Genomic DNA, 18,736 nt, shown 5'->3' on the forward strand with positions numbered 1-18,736 from the left:
GCATGTTTATTTATTACGATATTTTAACATTTTAAAATTCTACATTTGAAGTTCTATAAACCTAAAACGACAATTTAACAGGTAAAATGTCGAACTTGAAATGTAGAGTTCAAAATGTAAAGTAGAAGCGTAGATTTTAAAATGTCAAGTAATGGGTTTAGATTTTTTTTAAAAAACGGAAAATTGTACATTTTTAAGTTCTACTGTCAAGACTCACAGTCGAATAGGTAAAAAAAAAAAAAACGTAAAAATGCGTAACTTCAGATGAAAAATATCATAGTGACAAATAAACGTGTTACTTTTCACTCGAGGTTGCGTTAAAATTCGATATACTACCGTATGTACCGTCTGTACCAGAAATCACTCATATAATCGTAGACGTAACGTGAATCCTACTAGGTATTGTACGCTAAAATAGCGCTTACCATTAACTCCAGGTTTAAATTTTGACATATTTATCATCAATAACAATAAACACGACTGCAATTACTGATCATATTAAACCTATCACTTACTTTATTATTAATAACGCAGTTATAAGTCATCTAAATACCTGCTGATGTCAGATGAACCAGGGTTGCTCTCTGTGTACCCTGTGCTGCTTTATATAAGCTCATTGTCACACACGAGACACAGTCGCTTTACATAAATGACATTCAGATGACCCACCCCTGAACAACACAAAAAGATCTGTCCCAAGTTGGCAAACAACGGCCAAGAATTCTAGCAAATACTTTATGGGCGTGAAACCAACCCTATGTATTAACCCAGTTAAAGTGAGTGGATTATGTTGATAAAGAACTAACAAATGCACTAGACTATATGGCAGCAGGTTACACCCAAACGCTCAAGATGATTAATGATTTACTTTGCATTCATGCCGTGCATAAACTGTACATATTTCTGCATGGGTCAGTAAACCTGCCATAACGAGAGTTTACCTTTTCGGCTTAATTCTTCTTTCACGAACAAGTGACCCTCTGGTGGACTTTGCATTCATGGCATGCTTTGCGTCATTTACAATGTGTACATTTTTTTCTACATGAATCATCAACTCTCACATAATGCGTGTTTATCCTACGGTGTTAATTCCGCCTGCATGAAAACTGTGTGAAAAATGTGAGTGTTTTCTTATCTGTTTAATGTATTAAGCAAACACCTGCGACTCAGCTGTATCTCAGTTACACATTTAGATTATGAGATATACGGTACTTAATACATAGTATTAAGTAATAACCGACTTATCAGATGTTATGTTAAAGTGACATTGCTATGGTTGTGTATGTCTTTAAGCGAGTGTTCAAGCGACGTTTGAACGAAGAGTCGAAAAGAAGCCTGGTGTCTGACATTTACTTCTTTAGGGTGTTTTTTTCTTTTTTTTTTTTTTAATGTGTCATTTAGGACAGAGTGAGACTTACTGTAATCTAAAAACATTAACAAAACTTCTCCATTACGCTGAATTCTGGAATGTTTTCAGGCGGCCATCTTGGACAACCAGAATCACGTTTTATGTTTGATCAATTGTAGACCATTGGTCCCGGGATGGCTTCCGGATTCAATGCGTCCATGAACGGGATAAAGGCGTTACGGAAAATGAATAAACGAATGAATGAGTGAATAAATGATGTTGTGTGAAGCAAGTACCGGGTATTGTGGTTGGGAGAGGCTTGCGTTGTTAGCTACATTAACATTGTAGCACCACAGTGTTACAAAAAAAAAAAAAAAAACAACAACAAAAAAACAAAACGTGTTACATATAGGACCCTTAAAGGGTCTACTAAGGCTCTGGTTTACTAGATCGATGTTATCAAATCAATCAGTTACCAAATAACGTGATCAGGATCAATGGAATAAACCGTGTGTGCAAAAAATCGGAAGTTCCAGAGATGATTTAAGAATAATTGTGGGACGTACATCTCAAAACAATACACGGATTAGGTTTTCGCATGCGCTAGTTCTTCTCGATAGCTGTAGCAAGTTCAGATCTCGACGAGACTTCCGATAAACTCTATGTGAACGTAGAACCGCCGTAGGTCCTGTTAGTGAATAAGCTTGCACGTTTTTTGGATGTCACGCATGCATTTTTGTACCTGCCCCCATCATTTTCTTAAAAAAAAAAACAACAACAAAAAAACATTTCGTTGGTTCTATTTTTTAGTTTTTATCAGAAAGGGGTCCAAGTAGAAATCTTTCAGGAAGCTAAGATCCCTAAGCTACCCAAAGAACCCGAGAAAAACTTTAAAAGGATATTTTTAGTGTAAAACTATAGAAACAAATTTCAGACACTGAACGCATCTTTTCTTTTAACTGAAACATTTTCGTTTATTGCAACATAATTGCGTGTTTGCGCATAAATTCATTATTGATTATAAATTAATTAATCGGTGCCTCAACGCGTTTGCCATTTTATCTGACGTGAGCACAATCGGAGATATTTAAGAAGAACACGACGCTCAGTGCTGACGTTTCTTGTGTATTTTTTTTTTTTTGCAATGTATGTTCTCGGTCTTAGCTGTCACTGGCACTGCTGTAGGATTATTAGAGACAGCAGATGTTTGCAGAAGTAATTAAGCATGACCGAGATCACAAACTAATCCAATGAAAATATGTTTAGAAATTTTTTCATTTTTTTCAGATATGGACACTTGATCTTTTAATTACACAAGATCATGGTGATGTCACGCTCTTTCTTTGTCTTTCTTTGTCTTTCTTTGTCTTGCTACGGCTCCTGCCCCATCTCCACCTTGGTCACGCTCCCTGATCCAATCTCTGTTTACACCTGTATCAAGTTTGTCTTGACAGTCTGCCGATATCGCTGTTCGTTGCACCACTTTCATGTGTTTTGACTGCCTTTTAAAACCTGCTTCGGTGTTGTCCACTACTCACCGGGTTTCCTTGTTATTTTACTCCAGATCGGGCTCGATTTGGTCTCAGGTGGACAAAGCAAGTCCGTGGGTGGTAGGGGGGGTTAGTTTAAAACCAGTCAGCGACCGCCAAGACCTTGTTTTAAAGCAAATAATCAGAATTACATCTAATCAACTTTCGCAAACAAAGGCGAAATAAAGTGCAGAGAGTGTATATATTATTTAAGATAGCTTGAGTGAGGGAGATTATGGTGTACATAATGTTCCAGGCAATGATAAAAGAAAAAGAAAAAAAGGCATATAGCAGATAATGGGTCAGAAACGCTTGTGTGCACCATGGACTAAGGACAAAGAAGAAAAATGAGAATCATATTTCAATATCAGAAATAATAACTAAATAAGAAGTACTACATCTATTACATAACTACATCTCTAAAACCACACAAAAGAAATAGTTCAATATATATATATATATATATATATATATATATATATATATATATATAGTATTCTTATTTAGTCTAGCTACAAAGCTGATGTGGCTAGGACGTGATTAATATCTATGTCAACAACAACAACAACACCAAAAAATCTATAAATACACACATCATCCACTTTATTAGGAACACCTGCACACTCATGCAGCTAACTACTCAACCAGTCACGTGGCAGTAGCGCGATGCATTAAATTATGCAAAGACGGGTGAAGAGCTTCAGTTTATGTTCACACCAAACATCAGATTGAAGAAAAAGTGTGATCTCTATGACTTTAACCGTGGCATGGTTGTTGGTGCCAGATGGGCTGGTTTGAGTATTTCAGAAACTCCTTTCATAAAGACATTGGACACATCCCAAAGTCAACATTCTACTCATAGGGCCAATATTTATTATAAGAAAGGATTTCAAATGCGCTGGTCTATTGAATGATTTATCTTTTAACAACACTCTATTCATTTTCGACTTTCCAAATCCTGTCTGTGTCTGTGTTAAATCGATGCATCATCTGACAAAAGCCACGGTGGCAATGTTACAGTTGATTACATGTTCCGTCACTGAGTTTTGGTGTCAAAAGAGAAATCAATTCAAGAATCAAACTCGTCACAATGCGAACAAAGAGCATTCACTTGGACGCAGATATGCTAATATTACAGACGGCAACTAATCCCAGCTTTTCTTCGATTGTCATATAAACGGACGTTCTGTCTTTTCAAGGTCGACAGTTAATCCTTACTTCAAATCCCCTGCAGAAATGACGTGTTCTTATAGAAAAAAAAAAATCTTCATCCTTGAGCCGTACAGCGCGTACTTACAGGCCAGCAGCATGCCTAACCTCGCTTAACACTGTAAAGCTAAAAGCTTTGACTTCATGACATGATCACAATAGATTGTTTGCACAAAAATGATCAATAGATTACACACCTGATCCATATTCCTTTAAATTTAACTCCTGGATATTGAAGGATGACACGCAGTGCTTTTCCTTTTTACTGGATTTTGATTCGACAGGCCAAGATACACATTTGTTTCATAGCCATGGCTGACTGATGGACATCACAGCTCTTTCTACTGATTCAAATCTTCAGGATGTCTAAAAAAAAAAAAAAAAGTCAGGAACCATTGGAAGAATGTTGAGCAAATGTTCCAGTCTGGATATCAAATGCTGTGGATCAAGTGCTCTTGGGATTTGTACATGTAACAATCTCATTACATAAGACACAAAAAAAAATCCAGTAAGTGGTCCGTCTTGCCAGAACCATATCTCCATGCAGTTCTCGCCTGGTTTCCCACTCAAGCTAAGCAGGGTTGAGCCTGACCAGTATCTGGATGGGAGACCTCCTGGGGAAAACGAAGGTTGTTGATGGAAGTGGTATTAGTAAAGCCAGCAGAGGGCGCTCACTCTGTGGTCTGTGTGGGGCGTAATGCCCCAGTATAGTGACGGACACGGGGGCAGTGGTGGTTTGGCGGTTAAGGCTCTGGGTTACTGATCGGAAGGTCGGGGGATCAGGCCCTAGAACTGCTAAGCTGCCACTGTTGGGCCCTTGAGCAAGGCCCTTAACCCTCTCTGCTCCAGGGACGCTGTATCATGGCTGTCCCTGCACTCTGACCCCAGCTTCCTAACATGCAGGGGTATGCGAAGAAAAGAATTTCGCTGTGCAGTAATGTATATGTGATAAATAAAGACTCATTATACTGTAACAACAGCATCGTCTTGCCGATGAGATGTTAAACCGAGGTCCTGACTCTCTGTGGTCATTAAAAATCCCAGGACACTTATCGTAAAAGAGTAGGGGTATAACCCCGGTGTCCTGGCGAAATTCCCGCATTGGCCATTCCTTCCCTGGTCCTAAAACATGCGGTGTAGGCTGATTGGCATTTCCAAATTGTCCGTAGCGTGTGAGTGTGTGTGATTGTGCCCTGCGATGGGTTGGCACCCCTTCCAGGGTGTCCCCCGCCATGTACCCCAAGTTCCCTGGGATAGGCTCCAGGCTCTCCTGCAAGCCTGTGTAGGATAAGGTATGGAAAATGGATGGATTTCAAGAAGGCCATCGATGCATTTCTTTGCCGCTCTAGCTGACGTGAACGAATGCTTATCTTCACAGTTATCATAACGAGCGTTCAACTTCTCCACTTCGGTAGGCAGAAATATCTGAGAGCATATAGCAATGATATCCAAAGGATGCGAGTTGTACAACTGAATTTTATGCGTCATCTGAGTCAAGAATGGATCCATGCCCATTTCCCTGGGATGTTTAAAATCTTTTCCCATGCTTTTGATCTACTCGCTCAGCTCTCAGCGGCCGATCTTTTATTGTTACTTTAGCCTCCTCGTTCTTTTTAAACTTTGCCTCTTTAATTAACATCGGCGCTACCCCAGTGGCTCCAGGATCTAAGCCAGGGTCATCTGAATCACCATCAGAAGATGACGAATCGCGAGACCATTTCATTTTTATTGGTCTTTAAGGCAGTTAAGAGATGGATACATCTTCTTTGCCTTACGCAAAGGCAATGTCTGTTTTTCCAAAACCTCAATCTTGGCTTGGAGAGAGTTCATGAAGTGTTGAGACTGCTCAAGTGTTTTGTTTTTTTTTGTGCAGAGATAGCAGCGCGTTTACGGTTAGCGCATTCCTGCACCAGCTTCATCTCATCGCTCGCACACTTTTTCTTATCCCTCTCTTGTATTAGGAAAGCATGCCAATATCAATGCCTGACCACCTACACCTCCACTCAAGGTCTTTACTCTTGATGCATTTATCCAAAGCAGAAAAACATTGCTCTCTACTCCACTCCGTTTGCTCTGAAATACCGAGCTCTTTACATAACTTCGCCTTTTTCTTTTCACACAACTTATCTAACATTTGCCCTAAACTCCCTCTCAAAACTGAGATTATCAGCAAAAGGCGAGGATGACTCACAAACTGGTTAGGAAGACTCTCCAACACTCTTAGGATCCTGATTACAAACACTGCTACATGAGCAGAAGGAGACATGAGGTTCCACGCCTGTTAGCCAAGAACAGGAATACAAAGCTACAGTAGGCACTGGGACTGGACAATTAAAGACCGGACAAAAAGGACTCTGGACTTTTTCAAATCGTGAACTGTAAAAATACTCCAACCAGTTAACTGAAGCTCTTGATCGATGTCAGATTTATCCAAAATACTTTTCAGGGGGTACAGCTGGTAGCGCTGCCTCTTCACAGCTCGAGGGTCACCAGTTCAATCCTGAGCTTGGGTGGAGCTTTGCATGTTCTCCCCATGCCCATGTGGGTTTCTTCTAGGTTCTCCTGTTTCCTTCTACCTCCCAGAAACATGTCAGAAGGTTGATTGGTGACCATAAATTGTTCTTAGGTGTGAATGTGTGCATGGTGGTGTCCCGTGCAGGGTTTTTGTTTCTTTTGGGATAAGCTCCAGATCCACTGTAAACCTGACCAGTATAAAGCGCTTACTGCAGACGTATAAATAAAAGAATGCAGCCTACTATTGAAGAAAAAAAAAAAAAGCAAAAGAAAGATTCTTTTAGTGACATTTTCCGTGTAAAAGCTCCCGAACAAATACTCCAATGTCTCATACATGTCAGCTTGTCTTTGGAATTGGTCTTGATGTTTTATATCTATTCAAGAAGTTCATCACTTTGCAGCCTCGAATCACTATTATGATGGCAGAATCAGACTCCTTAAAGACCTTAAACACTGTTAAACACTAGGGGGCAGTGTGGCATCAGGCTTTCTTGCATGTACATCCTAGAATCCAGTACATATGGGGAAAATCCCATTATTTTCATGAACCATTCCAAATCCACTCCAATTTGCAGCCGACTCCATTTGTAATTCATTTATTAAAAATGGAATCCAGTAATCTTCATTGTTCTAATCTGGAGTTCACCAATGTATTTCATCTTCTCATCCAGGGTTGGCATTTATTCATGTCACCTCATTAATCACCATGCCAAACACCTCCAACCAAACCCAACCTGCAGGAATACATACTAAAGTACAGTAGTAATGCCTTAGTGCATAGCTTACTGATTGAGAAATTGTAACAAAGCACTGACACTGGAGACTCCTTCCAAAAATGTTCAATAAATGTCTCCAAGCTTCGCCGGATCGATCTTAGATTAAGTGGAGCAAGTCCCTGTGAATGAGTTACTATAGATAAGAACACTTGATTTGAATTTCAGCTGGAACTACTCTCAGAGCTGCTGTTATAGAAAATGTATCCACCTTCTGACCAATCAGATTCGAGAATTCAACAACGCACTGATATAAACGAGTTTTACTTGAACTGGCTTGGTTTGTTTGTTTTTTATATTCCTGTAAGTCGGCACGCTCCCTTTGGTTATACATGTTCTCCCATCTCTATTAGCATTGTCTTTAGCAAAATGGCCTCACAGAGCGTTACCGCTTCCACCTCTTTTTGCCCAGATAACATGGTAACTCATGCACGCTATCATAACATGCTAGCAAGCATTTCACTCTTAATTAGCAAAACAAGCTATGTTTTTCGCTCCTCGATGGATTGTGGAATGATTAGCTGTAATTACTCTCTTGGAGATCATCACCCTCTCGTTATCCTCAGGCTTCAGTAAAGGACGAGTGCTAGTGCCAGATAATCATCGTGGCTTTCTGTTTAATTTACTAACGGTAGCATTTCTAGGTGTTTCAATCAAATTGTTTGGCTATTAGGGACACAAATACAGTCCAGCACGCTAACACCACTGTGTCGCCATTTATTCACCTCAATCAGATATTCTGCAAATTAGGGTTGATACCGTGTCATTGATAGTTACTGTGCAACATTGGACATTGACTTATTTTCTTTTTCAGTTTAGAATTTCTATTTGTTTTGTACTTTAACAAGTTCCTTTCTCTAGTGATTGTCATCCCTTTTGTGTCCAGCCGCGACTACGCAAAAATTTCACATCCCCCTCACACCGGAATCGGTTGAAATCATACTAAAGCAACTTCAGTTTCTTGGTGAAAAGGACATGGACTGCACTGAAACCCCATTGTCTGCGTGAGGCACGACTGTTGTGAGAATTACACTGCTAGCTTTGCTGCCGATCTTAGCATGTTTTGCTAAGTAAACCAAACAACTAGCTATTTTTGCCTAAGCTACTTTTACCTTTCCATACAGCCACTCTATCTATAATAACAACAGCAGGATAAATACTGACAGTATAAGAGGAGTATATGAATCGTTCCTCAACAATGACTTTCTAAGAAAGTGGAACAATTATGGGATTTGTTTTCCTTTTCGCTTTTACTGTACAAGGATCATTTTCAGCATTGACAAAAGAATTTGAAATCCAGTCCTTCCAGGATTCCGTGATTTCCGCGATCGCAGAAATGAACGCAAGCAAACTCTGCAATTTTCAGAAGCACGTGCAGTTTTTCCAGCAGAATTGGGACGAGACGCGTCAACGCGCGTTCAGTCAACGCCCTCTTCGGTTCCCGTGCGTCGAACATGAGTACAGCTAGCTAGAAGGTCTCATTCGGTAGCAAACATCACTGCGAACGAGTTGCACGAATTCCAGTTGCAGTAATTATGAGTTGAACAAATTGCAGTTGCAGCAATTTGAGTCGTTTTCCTCAAATGAAGCACAGAAAAAAAAAAAATCTCTCCAAGTTACAGCACATATTTTGAAAATAAGCCACAGCGAAATCCCGTACGGACAAGAGATCGCACCATGCATCTTCTACTGCATGTACAATGCAAACCACTTAGTCTTCTCTTCCCAACGCTCTCTCACTGAAACTATATTCAATCGTTCGCCACGGGCGCTTAGTGGTTAGCACGTTCGCCTCACACCTCCAGGGTCGGGCGTTCGATTCCCACCGTGGCCCTGTGTGTGCGGAGTTTGCATGTTCTCCCCGTGCTGCGGGGGTTTCCTCCGGGTACTCCGGTTTCCTCCCCTAGTCCAAAGACATGCATGGTAGGCTGATTGGCGAGTCCAAAGTGTCCGTAGTGTATGAATGGGTGTGTGAGTGTGTATGTGATTGTGCCCTGCGATGGATTGGCACCCTGTCCAGGGTGTACCCCGCCTCGTGCCCGATTCTCCCTGGGATAGGCTCCAGGTTTCCCCGTGACCCTGAAGGAAGGATAAGCGGTTTAGAAGATGGATGGATGGAACATCCTGGGTGATCGACACGGGGAGTGAGGTGAGAATACACCCTGGATTCCTTACAGTTCACCATGCACACACATTCACACACTCATACATACCTAGGAGTAATTCGAGTCACCAAACCACCTAGGTTTTTGGACAGTAGGAGGAAACTGGAGAACCCAGAGAAACCCCAGACACACAGAGAGAAAATACGAAACGCCGTACGTACAGACAGTAATTTGAGATCTGGATTGAACTGGGAACACTGGAGCCATGCCGCAATACTCCACGTGTACCAACGATGATTTTTTTTTAAAATGAAAAAAAATAAATTCTGTCTATTTTTCAGACCTTTAATAACCCAAAAGAAGAACAATCCTTTCAGTGATCTGATCTGAGGAGAAATGGTTGAAATGGTAGGTCTTATTTCAAGCCTAAACTACCAACAGTGCAACGTCTGAGTCAAATACACCATTTAGCCATTCGTAACAACCTCCTCTCAGTGATTGATCTGAATAATAGATACAGGGGTCTCGTGTGGGGCTTATAAAAAATGCATTTTAGCAAAGAAGTGCTACTGTAAACAATCCCACGCCCACCCACCGCCATCCGAGAGCCCCGGTCATTCTGTGTCTTTGTGATGTGTGCAGACTTCTACTGGAAGACTATGCATGCTTGCGTGTATGTCATTCACGTCGAGAACTTCCTGTAGCGTGGTGCGTGGTCTCAGAACGTTGGACCCATCTACCGATGATGTTTTCTTGCCCCGGGTTTGTCTATTCCGGGTCCTCTTGTTTCAAACGATTCCCAAAATTCCTCATTAAAATCCCCACCTCTCTTCTCTCCGCTCCTCTCTCAGGCATTTCCCTCCTGTCTCCCCTCTTCTCCATCTCCTCCCTCCTTCTCTCTCTCTCTCTCTCGCTCTCTCACCCAGTGCCTCCTCCTCAGATGTATTCTTCAGTCAGTGGGCTGGAACTGCAGCGGCTGCTGGAGGAGGCCAGACTAAGAGAGAGAGATAGAGAGAGTGGAAAGAGAGCGGGTGGAGGGGCTGAGCAGAGCCTGGGTCAGCGTGGTCTGTCATCTTAGACAATCTAATAGCGAGCAAGCAAACGAGAGCGAGTGTGTGTATGTGTGTGCGTGCGTGCGTGCGTGTGTGTGTGTGTGTGTGAGAGAGAGAGCGAGAGAGAGAGAGAGAGAGGGAGCGCAGCACAAGCAGGAGGTAGAGATGTCAGAGGATGTGGTTTTCCTGAGCTTGCAGAACACAGCGCAGGCATAGTTTGAGCATGACCTCAACGCAGGCACGCAAAGTGAGCTCTTCGCGCTCCGCTTAGCCCTCCGCAGGACTGTAACCAGCGGGATTCGGAGAAAACAGAGCCGCACGAAAAAGTGCTCTCGGAAGAACGGATCACGGACCCGTCGCATCTCTGGAGCTCCAGGACTTCACGCGGGAATTTGGGAATTTTGTGCACACGCTAGTTCGCATCCTTCTCTTGCTTCATAACGTTTATGAACTTGGCAGAGAAGACCTTCTCTGATCATTGAGACTTCACGCACCTGTGGATGCACAACGGCCAAGCGGGTAAGATCTCAGCCTACAGTCTATACCGGATGTTTCTCAGACTTCTCAGAGACTCCATTAAAGTTCAGATGGTTCACATATATATATTTTTTCCTTCTGAAGTCATTATGCCTTCTCACTGCTTAACAGTGAACGTCCTACAGATTTAATACAGCATTGTGATTCGGTTTAAATGACTAATCCTGTGTACCAGGTCTCCGTCTAAACAATATCAATAGAAGTGATCATTAATCTCTAAAGTTCTTCCCAGGCTTAATCCAGGTAGGTGTGTGCACACGTGCAAGTGTGTCTATAAGAGAATCGAATGGGGCGATGATTCAAAAAATGTTGTTGTTTTTTTTTCAATGATTCATTTACAAACATTTTATTACACTCAGGCGGAAATGACCCAGAGGAGCTCTTTAATATCGTTCTCAAAAATGAATATTCGATCCAATCCAACCCACACACTTCCAGTCATTTCAAGACTGCCAATCATTTTTAATCCAGTTTAATTCCGATTGAATTAACGATATGTTTAGGGTTGAGACGATTATGAAGACGCTTGATAAAGTGCTTCATAAAGGGCATATCAGTGTTGATGATCAGTCATGGCAAGCCACAAGCCTCATAACTTACCACACACACACACACACACACACACACACTCACCCCTCCATAACCCTCTCACAGACCAGCGACTCAGTTCTCCGCGAGTCACATGAGCAAAGTGTGATCTGGACGGCAGCTCTGAGACTCGACTGCTCTTCTTTTAGCACTTCTGAAACAAGCCGTTCATGTCGAATCTGCCCTTGTTACTACTGAGAGAATGGAGGTCAAGGGTATTCCGGAAAAGACGAGAGGGCGAATAAGGGTAAGATGGAAACAGAGAGGGAGAGAGAGAGAGAGAGAGAGAGAGAGAGAGAGAGAGAATGTGGGCATGTGGAAGGAAAGAGAGGAAAGGGCAGAAGAGGGCAAACTGTCATTAATCAGTTCCAGCAGCTGCCTGTGAGGCAGGCTGTGTTCGGTCGTGCTGCGTCTCAGAAACGCAGCACAGTCGAGCTTGTTCTCACTGGAACATCATGAGCGCCTGCTGTCAGATCTTTAAACTCTGAAATGATGATCCTTCAGGAAGCATGGTGTGTCTGAGTGTTGCTCTTCCAAACTCCATAAAGTCTTGTCAATCGTCCCCAGCTCCAATCTTCTCCACAGACACATCATCCTACGTAGCTGTCATTCTACCAGCCATATAAAATACAGTCGTAAACCTGAAAAAAAATGCTGATGACAAGCATTTCCTGCAACAACCCTAAGTTATGTCGATATAGCAATACTTTCATTCACGCGTTCGTCTTCATCATAACCGCTTCATCCTGATCGGCTCTGACGCAGCAACACCGTACCCGTTTGATTCATGCTTTAAATGATACCAGAAAACGATGCTAGCATGTCCGCGTCCGCAACCGTCTCAGGTTCCTCGAAGAAGCGTTATTGAAGTTATCTGCATTCTTTAGGAGAACGGTACTACCATTCTTTTTTGCTTACGTGTACATCTTTAGTACTTCTAGTATACTAGATATACTTTCCCCATGGAAATTGTTGGCTTTTTTGACATATCTGTACAAACTCACAAGGAAAACGTGCTTTTCCACGGTTGTACCCGTACCTAATATACAGGTTTAAATCAAGGTTGATTCCGTTTAAGGTTTATATTCGGGTTGCAGCCATATTCCGAATACCATGTTTATATGTGTACAGGCATTGGAATATTCCTGTATACATGGTTGTTGTAAGTATGCCTGAGTTGCCGTTCCTAAATACTTAGCCACCAGCTAAGCATGTGTTGCTACCCACAATTCCTTGCAGGCTGAGCATTCGTATATATCTCCTTTCAGTGGATTTTCTGAATAAGCTGCAGTATGCAGGCATATTCCAGTTATGGGAATCAGAATATTGTCTTAATCTGAATCGGGCAATCAGACCGTGGCGTTTACATGCCTCAGCACTAATCAGAATATTGGCTTGATCGGAATATCGACGTGCATGTAAACGTAGTCGTCGTGTACTTTGTACAGTATATTAAAAAGAGACCAAAAGTTCTTTTCAAAAAGCAAAAATGGCCTTTGATTTAGATTTTGGCTTTAGCGCACGTACGTAGGTGATGATATAAACCCGTCAGAGCTGCTGCTTAAAGAGAATCGATTTATACATAATCTATGGCCAGATCAGATCGGAGATTTCTCATCTGTCATCTCATCTGACGTGCTCACGACGGCAGCTCGGATTCCCTGTACTGCCTCGCGTGCGCGCTGTTTATCGATTTTCCCACAATTAACGTTCTTACGAGATCTGATTCGATGAATCAGCTCGTGTACCGGTTTGACTGTTTGCCATAATGGGCAAGACAAACTCTTCTGACAGTCCTGAAGGCAATAAAAACCCATTAGCTGTCTGTTCTGTCTGTCTGTCTGTCTGTCTCTAGCTAACAGCACTGTTTGGGGTTCATACTGATGAGTCATGAGTGTGTACGTTCATTAAAAGTCTGACGAGTTTGCTCATTAAATCCAGGCGTCGGTACCTACGAGCTGGCAGATGTCGCTGCTTTTGAAGGTGCGTGATTAATGGATCCCATGAACGCTTCAATATTTTGATAACCCGATAAGAACCGAGAATCCTCTTGCAACCAATTAAGTTTAATTGAGCTAATTAGGACGGCTTGGCGCATCTGAAATGCAATTACGCCATACTGTGTGGAGAAGTGACTTTGAAATGACTGACACCTTTTCCTTTTCTTCAAGTGTATACTGTAGGGTTTTGGGTTGTGTTTTTTTTTCTCTTTCGCCACCCTTGTCTTGGCGAGAGCTCTCGCGGCCCATGTAATTAGGGCAGCGGTTCTCCCGCGGCGTTTCCTCCTCACCCGAGGCACGCGCTCCAGCAGAAAATGAAGTTGACTCTCTTCTTACGAGGAGGACTGCAAATCAGAATGCCTTGCAAAGAAAAAAAAAGAACGAAAGAAAGAAAGTCGGCTTAGCTGGGTGCTTTGACGGAAGATGAATGGCAATTTCTGCTCCTTGCCGCTACACCCTGCCACTTTGAATGGATTACGCTCTCGTAGTTCAAGCGAAGATTAGCTTCCTCTCTTTCCCGATGTTCTGACTGGGGCCCTGGGCACAAACCTTGCCACTTTGTCATGAGACAGAATATTAAAAGGCAATCTGAGCAAAAGGTGTCAGGAAGCCGTGGGCCTGCAGTCGTTTAGCAGGCCACTGACGGTTAAGCAGGAAAAAGAAAGAAGCACCTCAGATATTTCTTCAAGATGAATCGATTCGTTTTGTTAATGGGTGGTGAAGGTAATTGCGGCCGTATCGATCCGGTAATGTTCAAGAAGGAGATGTCAATATCCTGTTCGAGGGAGGAAAACGAACTTGGCCTCCACGTGCCCTAATAAAGAACCCGACTAGGAGCAAATTTAGATCGTGCCATGATTATTCCACTGGAATGTTCACATGCTGCTTCGGAAAAAAAAAAAAAAAAAAAAAAAAACTCTGTGTGGTCTTCATTATTTATTGAGTTATTTACTCACTTTTATAGACTTTGTTCCATGCCCATAACACCTGTTTCTGCCCCCAGAATATGCCAGCAAAGGCGCAAGCTGTATTAAGGAAATGATTTGTCTGGCTAAATCTAAATTAGAAAAGGAGAGAAGAGAGATAGGGAGAAGGGGCGGGGGGGGGGGGGGATAAAACAGAGAGGGGGTGAGCAAGAGAGAGATATATTGTCGTCTTTTATTCTGCCTTGTATGAAATGGTTGTCAAGGGGCCGGTTCCCATGGCAATCCCATCGGCCGGGGCCGGGCTCCCAGCGTGGTCATGGCCAGGTCTGGAGACGCTGAGCAGATGGATTTTTGTCTCTTGTTCCTTTGAATGTTGGTTAAAGACATAGAAATGTCTGATTTTTTTCCCAAAGAAAATGGCGATATTGTTTCCGGGCGAAGGAGCAGCATCGAACCCACACTGACAGAGAAAAATCTGTTTGCTTTACTCTTTATAGTACCCATACGCCAATACTGATTGGATTGAAATGCATGCAAACACAGTATGGTTAGAAAAAAATGAATAAATCAGGTGTCATGAAATGATAGTCTGCGATCTGTATAGTATTTAACAACACTGGCTTCAGGCATTTCCAAACCATATACTTACTGTAGCAGAACCAAAAACCCTGGCTTAGTGGTTAACACATTTCCCCCTCACCTCCGCGATTTGGGGCTTGAACCCCGCCTCCGACCCTGTGAGCATGGAGTTCGCATGTTCTCCCCGTGCTTCCAGGGTTTCCTCCATGTACTCCGGTCTCCAGGCTGACTGGCATTTCCAAATATTGTGCCTTGCGATGGGATGGCACCCCATCCGTTACTCTCTCTGGTCAGATTAGCAAACTATCGGCATGTTGTTTTGTCGTAGCAAAAAGTCGACGACAGAAACAGAACGTTTAAAGGCCGCAGGAGAGAGACGTATGCGTGTTTATGCGTTTTGCCGTGTTGAATTTTAAAACGTACATTTGTTCAGAGACCATAGTGCCAATCAAAAAAAAAAAAAACCCATCAGTATAGATTTCTCTCATAAACATTATTTGAATGTGTACAACAATATTTGCTTATTTATAAGCGCCACAGAGCTTTCTACTCCTGAATTGGTCCAAGTTGAAATTATTTTTAGGCCAACTTGTTTTTCAATCCATTTAATTCATGCAACAGTCAAATTTCAGAACCCCCAGTCCCCCGCCCACCCACCCACCCATCCCCCAAACCCCTCCCCTCCGGCACCTTGATAACCACTAGCCAACGATATTCCACTGCAGCTACGTCTTTCCCATTACTCTCTCATCTCCTTATCTGTTCTTTCTGCCAATTTCCGGATCACGGATGCGACATTTGACCTCGTATTGACTTGCGAAGTGTCTCGTCGCCTAGAAAAGCTCAGCATCAAAAAGTCCTTCACTGTAGAGATCACATGGCTTTGAAATAAAGCAAATAGGAACTGAGAGTTAAATACAGGCCTGCATGGGAAATATAAAAGTTTTTTTTTTTTTTCCTGAGGGCACAGATTTTTTTCGCCTAAGTTTCTGTTAGAGGTTTTGAGTCCTGTTTTTCTCATCACACACACACACAATGCTCCCGCCCAGGTGAGGAGGGTCATGCAGGAAGCGCAGGAAGGAAGCAAGAAGTCCAAACAGGGCATCACAGAGAGAGGCTTCCCTGCTGATCGGACAAAAATACAGGGCAGGAAGCTGCACCTTGGCGTTCTTTGTCACTTAACAAGAATAAAGGTCACTCACGCTTGTCGTTTTTTTTTTCGTTGTTTGTTTTTTTAGAGTCTTCAGTGTGTATCATGTCTAATCACTGCTCTGTGTAATTAAACACTGTCCTTTCCAGACACATGGAATTAGCTATTCTGCACCAGTTTAGCGAAAACAATACGGATAGTGAGAACCGACTGACTAGGGACGTCCACGGAAGTCCAGCACCACTTCAATCGGCTTATAAACACATGTTATCGGTACACTAATCGTAACGTAGGCTCTGATCTGCTGCCTAATGATTGATACTTTTCCCATCCATATTAATTGTGATACCCAGAGCAGACATCTTGACTCGGGCACACTTCATTACATCCATATCCCAGTGAGCCGTGTCTACGTGTCCTTACACGTTCAAAAACTTCAAATCTGTACATTTCCCTACACTTATCTCTCCACCAACCGTTTTTTTTTTTTTTTCTTCATGCATGCTAATTCTGTTTACAGGATTGTGAGGACCCATGAGAGTGTCTTGTGGTACAATTGTAACACCTGTTAGAAACATAAAGCGCCTTGCTCTTCCGAGGCGTCTCGGACTGTTAAGAGCAGTGAAACGTGGCGCACACCAATTTCCCTGCTCGTATACGGATAAGGATGAATTGCAGTCGATGCAGAGAGCTCCTAAAGACGTTATCCTTCTATTTTTTTTTTTTTTCTTTTTCAATCACAGAATAAGTCATAGACTGGTTGCCATATATTATTATCATAATACCATAGTAATCATGGATACTGCAATAAGTATAACCCCCCAAAAATGAAATAAAAACAAAACAAAATGAGCTCTGCGTCGTCAAATCGAATTACAGAACATGCGCTAATTACCTGGATTAATACTTAATTACTTAAATATGAATTAATGACTTGTTAAGGCACGTATCGATCGGGAACTGATGAAGAGCTAACCTTAACGACGACACGAGTGTTATGAATTCATGCGTGAATAACGACCACCTTAAGTACATGTTTGTTAGTTAACGTATTAATTAACATGTAGGAGTAAACCAAATCGGACGTGCTCTGGAAGAAAGAATACGGACGAAACGTGCATCAATTCAAATTGTTTAGACGATTCGCCATATGCAGCTGCGTACACAAACACCACTGGATGATATTCGTTCTTAGAGAGCACGTCTGATTTAGTTTCCTCCTTGACTTGGTATGTCATGTGCAAAGTATGAATCCTGTCAAATCCGACATGTATTCCCCGAAACTCAGCCCCGCTGGGGTGTCACTTCAGTTCGATATTAACCCTTAATATTTCAGTCTTCCTGAGATCTGTCATGATTTTCTTCCCTTTCTTCGAAAGTCTGTTAACGCTGCTGCTTAGGACGTAGCACCAGACGAACTTACTGACGAATTTCTTTCTTTTTTTGAATCTTTTCTTTTGAAAAGTGCAAAGTAGTGATGCTAGAGTACAAATGCGTTCCGGAAGATGCTTTATTTTTGAGAAGAAACCTCAAACGCTCAGTTACATCAGAGCGAAGCAGTGTGTCGTACCGTCGACGGAAGTGGGCATACGGTAAAGTTTTGAAATCCCCAAAGGGCGTTTTCGTTCTTTCTTTCTTCTTCTTCTTCTTCTTCTTCTTCTTTTTCTCCCACTGTCAAGGGAGCGGACTGCTTACCGAGTGCACACTCTTCTGTTCCGCTGTCAGTCTCCGCCGTGCATGGGGAGTTCGACTCTGGAGGATAAAGAGCTGCTGAGAATTTCAGCGATGCGATCGTGACTCTCGGATGAAATCATCTGAAAACATCTCCGATTCCAATCCTGAGCGATCCGAAAAATACATAGTCTTTCCCTCCCGTCACTTTCGTTCAGGTCCATCTGAATCTGAAGGTCCTCCGAGAGAGCCGTGCCGGACCGCTCTACATATCAGAACCCTGTGTTTTTACGAGGCTTTTTTGTTCTTCGTAATCCGTCTTCGATGCCTTGATCTGTTTTCTTTTTCAGAGGAGCGTTTGAGTGCTGCAAGTCCTCAGCGCCACTTTAAGAGATATTACTGTTGAGAGAGAATTTAGATTTTCATTTCCACTCTCTCTCTCTCTCTCTCTCTCTGTCTCTCTCTCTCTCTCTCTCTCTCTCTCTTTCTCTATGACTGTCTCTGCTTCTTGCTTCATGAAGAAGGAAAACTGAAATCTTGCTTGGAGGGATGTGACAGAGCAAATAGAATAATAAAAAAAACACAGAAAGGAAGAAATTATACTTCAGGATGAAACATGGTTGATTATTCACGCGAGAGACGCGCGACTGGAAATTTCCTTAACGTCCTACTAGTGCAGATTCGCGCCTCATTTCGTTTGTTCGGGTGGCGGCCCATAGTTCAGACATGATCGCTGAACGCAAAACATCATTATC

At 42.4% G+C, this 18,736-nt stretch overlaps 1 protein-coding gene across 3 annotated transcripts in view; it reads left to right on the forward strand.

The window, feature by feature from the left end:
- The first annotated feature begins 10,089 nt into the window (after positions 1-10,089).
- Positions 10,090-18,736, forward strand: part of LOC128600047 (raftlin) — a 77,379-nt gene continuing 68,732 nt past the window's right edge. For all 3 annotated transcript variants that reach the window (XM_053612189.1, XM_053612191.1, XM_053612190.1), the window contains exon 1: positions 10,090-11,049. In XM_053612189.1, coding sequence (XP_053468164.1) covers positions 11,031-11,049 — 19 coding nt within the window. In that variant the 5' untranslated portion in view covers positions 10,090-11,030. The remainder of the gene's footprint in view (positions 11,050-18,736) is intronic.

Source organism: Ictalurus furcatus, chromosome 23 (genome assembly GCF_023375685.1).
Source record: "Ictalurus furcatus strain D&B chromosome 23, Billie_1.0, whole genome shotgun sequence".
NCBI lineage: Eukaryota > Metazoa > Chordata > Actinopteri > Siluriformes > Ictaluridae > Ictalurus > Ictalurus furcatus.